The sequence below is a fragment of the Eriocheir sinensis genome, unplaced genomic scaffold, assembly GCF_024679095.1.
Source record: "Eriocheir sinensis breed Jianghai 21 unplaced genomic scaffold, ASM2467909v1 Scaffold50, whole genome shotgun sequence".
Classification (NCBI taxonomy): domain Eukaryota; kingdom Metazoa; phylum Arthropoda; class Malacostraca; order Decapoda; family Varunidae; genus Eriocheir; species Eriocheir sinensis.
In genome coordinates this window covers 640,001-645,000 of record NW_026111832.1, presented here as the reverse complement: position 1 = coordinate 645,000, position 5,000 = coordinate 640,001, and the positions used below count along the sequence as shown (strand labels likewise).

At 70.6% G+C, this 5,000-nt stretch overlaps 1 protein-coding gene across 2 annotated transcripts in view; it reads left to right on the top strand.

Moving 5' to 3' along the window:
• Nucleotides 1-2,266: 2,266 nt before the first annotated feature.
• The window catches only part of LOC126992719 (nascent polypeptide-associated complex subunit alpha, muscle-specific form-like), a 29,109-nt gene continuing 26,375 nt past the window's right edge, over nucleotides 2,267-5,000 (top strand). The window contains exon 1 of one of the 2 annotated variants that reach the window (XM_050851528.1): nucleotides 2,267-4,915. In XM_050851528.1, coding sequence (XP_050707485.1) covers nucleotides 2,316-4,915 — 2,600 coding nt within the window. In that variant the 5' untranslated portion in view covers nucleotides 2,267-2,315. The remainder of the gene's footprint in view (nucleotides 4,916-5,000) is intronic. The other variant, XM_050851529.1, reaches the window with a different exon arrangement.

Genomic DNA, 5,000 nt, shown 5'->3' with positions numbered 1-5,000 from the left:
AAAAGAAGAGGGAGAAGAAGGAAGAGGAAAATTAATAAACAAAAGAAGAGGAGGAAGAGGAAGAGAAGAAGAAGAAGAAGAGGAGGAGGAGGAGGAGGAGGAGGAGGAGGAGGAGGAGGAGGAGTAAATAAAGATAGAAAGAAGAAGAATGTAAAATAAACAGGAAGAAGAAGAAGAAGAAGAAGAAGAAGAAGTTATTTAAATTAGAAGACGAGGAGGAGGAGGAGGAGGAGGAGGAGGAGGAGGAGGACAGGTGGGAGCCAGGTGTTGAAGAAGAGGAAGAAGAAGAGAAGGAGGAGGAGGAGGAGAGGGTGTTAGTAGTACCAGTAACACCTCCTCCTCTTCCTCCTCCTCCTCCTCCTCCTCCTCTTCCTCCTCCTCCTCCACCACCTCCACCTCAAATCCACTCAGTCCCGTGTTGCAAGCCGTGGGGTGTGTGTGTGTGTGTGTGTGCGCTCTCTCGTCGGCCCCACATCCCGTTTTCTGTGAGCCGTTTGGAGGTAGATTTCCCGTTTTCTCTTTAAGGGCGCGAGTATATTTTCAGCGGTGACTCGCGGAAAAGAAATATTGTTGTGTGTGTTTGTGTGTGTGTGTGTGAGAGAGAGAGAGAGAGAGAGAGAGAGAGAGAGAGAGAGAGAGAGAGAGAGAGAGAGAGAGAGAGAGTCCGCGGTGTGTTGTGGTGGTGATGGCGGTGATGACGGTGCCCTGGTGGTGGTGACGGCCCGGTGCGTACTCGCGGTGGTGTTGACATCCCGTGGTGTTGAGGTGGTGTTGTTAATGGTGCTGGTGTGTGTGTGTGTGTGTGTGCGTGTGTTGGTGAGTGAGCCCTGGGTGTGCAGCAGGATGTGAGGGCCATGGCTGGCGCGCCGCCCCCCCGCCAGGCCGCCGCTAAGGGCGACCACGTGCTGCGGCTGAGCCTGGACCTGCCGGCCCCCGCCCCGGCCCCGCCCCACCCCGGCCTGGACCCTCCGCCCCGCTACGACGACCTCTTCACGCCCGCCCCGCCGCCCCGCCCCGCGCGGCGCCTCAAGGCCTGCTTGCTGCGGCAGCTGGGGAAGGCGGGGCGGGGCGGCGGCCTGGCCCCCGGGGCTGGACTCGGGGCCAGGCGGGGCCGTGCGCCCCCCGCCGCCAAGGACGGCTCGCCGTGCCCCGTGCTGAATGACGGGGCGGGCGCGGGGCTGGGCGGGGCGGCGCGGCGCCTCAGCCTCATCCTTCGACCCGGACACTACCGCCTCAGCGTCAGGTGGCGGGGCACGCGGGCCAGGCCCCTGCGGCTCACCCTGCACCCCCGCCCCGCCGCGCAGCCCCCCGCCCCGCCCCCGCCCCGCGCCCCGCCACCGTGCCGCCCTGGTGCTGCCACCTCACTGCCCCGCCGCCTGGTGAGTCGCCTGCTGGGGCCGCGGCCGCTGCTGCAGCCACACGGGGCTGTCGACCCCGCAGGGTCGGGCGGCAGGCGGGGCGGGGCCAAGCGGCGGGGTTGGGGCGGCTCCACCACCACGCCGCGCCCCCGCCGGGGCCGACACAGGTGGGCGTCCCTTCCTTGCGTGCTGCTGGGCGGCGACCACGCCCGCGACGACACGGACGGCGGCGACTCCTGCGGCGGCTACGAGGGCGCCGCCCACCTGGCGCGGCGCCCCCCGCACCCCCGCGGGGCGCCGCCGAGCATGACAAACACTGCTGACGCGGGGCTGCCGGGGACAGGTGACGGGGCTCATGCTGGGGCTGGGGCTAAGGCTGCTGCTGGGGGTGGGGGCGGGGCTGGGGCTTCTGCTGCTGGGGGCGGGACTGGGGCTGCTGCTTTGCATGGTTGTGGTGGTGGTGGTGGTGATGGTGGTGGTAGCGGGGTAACACCGGGGCCGCCGGGGGAAGAGGTTGGTGCTGTCCCCGTCATGCACACACACCGGGGCAGGGGTGAGGGGGGGGCGGGGCAGGGGGTGCCCCGGGGGCCGCGTCGCACGTGGCGGTCCGAGGAGGCGTTCCTGCGTCGCGTGGTGGACGAGTACTTCACGCCGCCCCCGGGGCCAGGCCGGGGCGGGGCCGGGGGGCAGGGGGAGGAGGAGGAGGACGCGCGGGGCTACGAGGCTGACGAGGAGGGCAGCGACGGGGAGCCGCGGGGGCGCCGGGCAGGGAGGGCGGGGGCGTGGCGGGGCGTGGCGCTGCGGCGCGTGCGGGGGCACAGGCTGATGACGTTCGGGCACCAGCTGGAGGGCGCGCGGGGCGGGGGGGGGCCTGGCGGGCGGGCGGCAGGTGGCGGCGCAGCCCGGCACACACGCGCCGCCCCGCCGCCCCGCCACGAGGGGCGCCCCGCCGCCGCCATGAACAGGACCAACCTCACCGTGCACCTCACGCCCCCCCTGCCCCGCCGCCCCGCCGGCCCCGCTCCTGGACCCGACCCGCCCCCCTTGGTGCGCCGCGCCTTCAGTCTGGACTCCCTGGGGCGCGCCGCCCCGGCACCAGCCTCGCCCTGCCCCGAGGAGCGGCGCGGGGCGGGGCACCCTACGCGCCGCAGCTTCCTGTCCGTGGCCGTGGGGGGCGCCGCGCCGGGGCAGCGTGGCGAGGTGCTGCTGCAGGCCCCGGCGGCCCCGCTCCGCCCCTGTGTGTCCGAGTACAACTTGGGCGCCGCCCCCGCCACCTCCGAGCCTCCGGGGCGGCCCCCGCAGCGGCCAGGGGGCGCTAAACCCGCCTCGGGGCCCCGGAAGTACATCTCGGGGCTGCTGCACGCCTTCGGGGCCGCGGCGCCGCGCCTCCGGGGCAGGGCGGCCCCGCCCGCCGCCACGTGCGCCTTGGCGGCCCCGGAGGGGAGAGGCTCCCTCTTGTGGCCTAAAAGCGGCGGGGTGCAGGTGTGCCCGCGCGGCGCCAACAGCCAGAAATACCCGGCCCCGGGGCCCGCCGCCCCTCACCCCGCCCCGCCCCGCAGGAATAGCCGTGACTCAGCCCCGGACACCCCCTCCCCCGCCCCCTCCTCCCCCTCCCCCACACCCCCCGCCCGCAGGAGGGGGGTGCGGGCCTTCGCCAGCCGGGCATTTATAAACATTGGCGGAGGTGGGGCGGGGGGCGCCGCGCCCAGCATCCGGCACACCGCCCCGCCCCGCTCCCTGTCCTGCGAGGCCCTGGACTCACCGCCCCGGACCTGCCCCGCCCCCGCCTGGGCGGCCCCGGCCCCGGCCCCATGCCCGGCCTGGACGCCCCCCGCCCCGGGGCTGGCCACGCCCACGGCCTGCATCACCCTGGCGGCCACGGCGCGGGTCACGCCGCTCACCACGACACGCCGCGCCGCGCCGCCCACCCACGCCCACGACCCCGCCACGGCCACCCGCCAATCGGCCCCGACTGACCCGCCCACGCCCTGTGATCTCACTGTGACCGCCCCCCCACGCGCCCCAGTGTTTCCCCGGCCCCGCAGCCGCAGCCAGGACAGCCGCCCCGCCCTCGCCCCCGCCCCGTGCCCCGGCTCTGCCCCTGCCCTGCGGCTCCGCGCGCGCTCCGTGTGTGTGCTGGGGGGGGAGGGGCAGGACGGGGCCGCCCCTAACGAGAACCCCAGGCGGGGGGGCAGTCCAGGCTGCCGGCGCCGCCCCCGCCCCCCCTCACTTCCCCCAACGCCCCCATCCCGCCCCCGCCGGACGCCCCCCGCCGGCCCCGTGTCGTGGTGGCGGTCGTGGGTGGTGGAGGCGCCCCCCTCCCGCTCACCCTCCAGGGACTCCCTCGCCTCTGAGAGCAGCCCCGCCCCCGCCCCGCCCCGCCTGGAGGTGCGCCTGGCGGAGGGGGAGGTGCGGGTGGTGGGGGGGCGGGGCGCGGCGGGGCACGACGCCTCCCCCGACACGGACACGGACACGGACAGCGGGGAGGACGGGGCGGGGGGGCGCGGCTCCCCGGAGTCCTGCCGCTCCACCTCCACCTCGGGGGGGCGCGCGTCCCCCTGCCCCTCCCCCTCCCCCTGTCCCTCCCTGGTGCACGCCGCCCCCTGCTGGGCCACCACGGAGGACGAGCACTCCAGTCTCCCCTCCCCCTCGCCCCCCCGCTCCCCCTCCCCCCCTCGCCCCCACGCCCCCTCACCCCGGAAACTCCCCGATTTCAGCATCACCCCCCCCTGGGACACCCCCGCCCCTGTCCCAAACCGCACCCCCACCCCCTACGTAACTCCAAAACCTGACGCCCCACTCCCCAGCTCTTCCCCAAGGCCTGACCCCCTCTTCCCCAGCCCTTCCCCAATATCAGAACTCTTCCCCAATCCTTCCCCAACTTTCGACAGCTTCCCAAATTCTTCCCCAACGTCACACAACCTCCCCAAGCCTTCCCCAAGCTCAAATTTATTCCCTAATTCTTCCCCAACTTCAGACCTATTCCCCAACCATTCCCCAGTATCAGAGCTCTTCCCCAGTTCTTCCCCATCATCAGACTTATTCCCCAACCATTCCCCAACGTCAGATTTATTCCCCAACCAACCCACAACCTCAAACACCCTCTTCCCCAATTCTTCCCCAAGTTCAAATTCATTCCCCGACTCTTCCCCAACTCCAGACGCCTTCCCCAGCAAATCCCCAAGCTCAGACACCCTTTTCCCCAGCAATTCCCCAAATTTTGATTCCTTCACGAGTTCGTCCTCAAATTCCGAGCTATTCCCCAACCATTCCCCAAGTCTAGATTCCTTCCCCAGGTCTTCCCCAACTTTCCCCAACCAACCCCCAAATAACGACACCTTCCCCAGCCATTCCCCAAGATCACACCGCTTCCCCAACTCTTCCCCGACCCGAGACTCCTTCCCCAAGTCTTCCCCAACGCCTGATATCTTCCCCAACCCGACCCCAACTCAAGATTCCCTCCCCAGCCAACCCCCTACAAACGAAGCCTTCCCCAGCCATTCCCCAAGATCACACCGCTTCCCCAACTCTTCTCCGACCCCAGACTCCTTCCCCAGGTCTTCCCCAACGCCTGATATCTTCCCCAACCCGACCCCAACTCAAGATTCCCTCCCCAGCCAACCCCCTACAAACGAAGCCTTC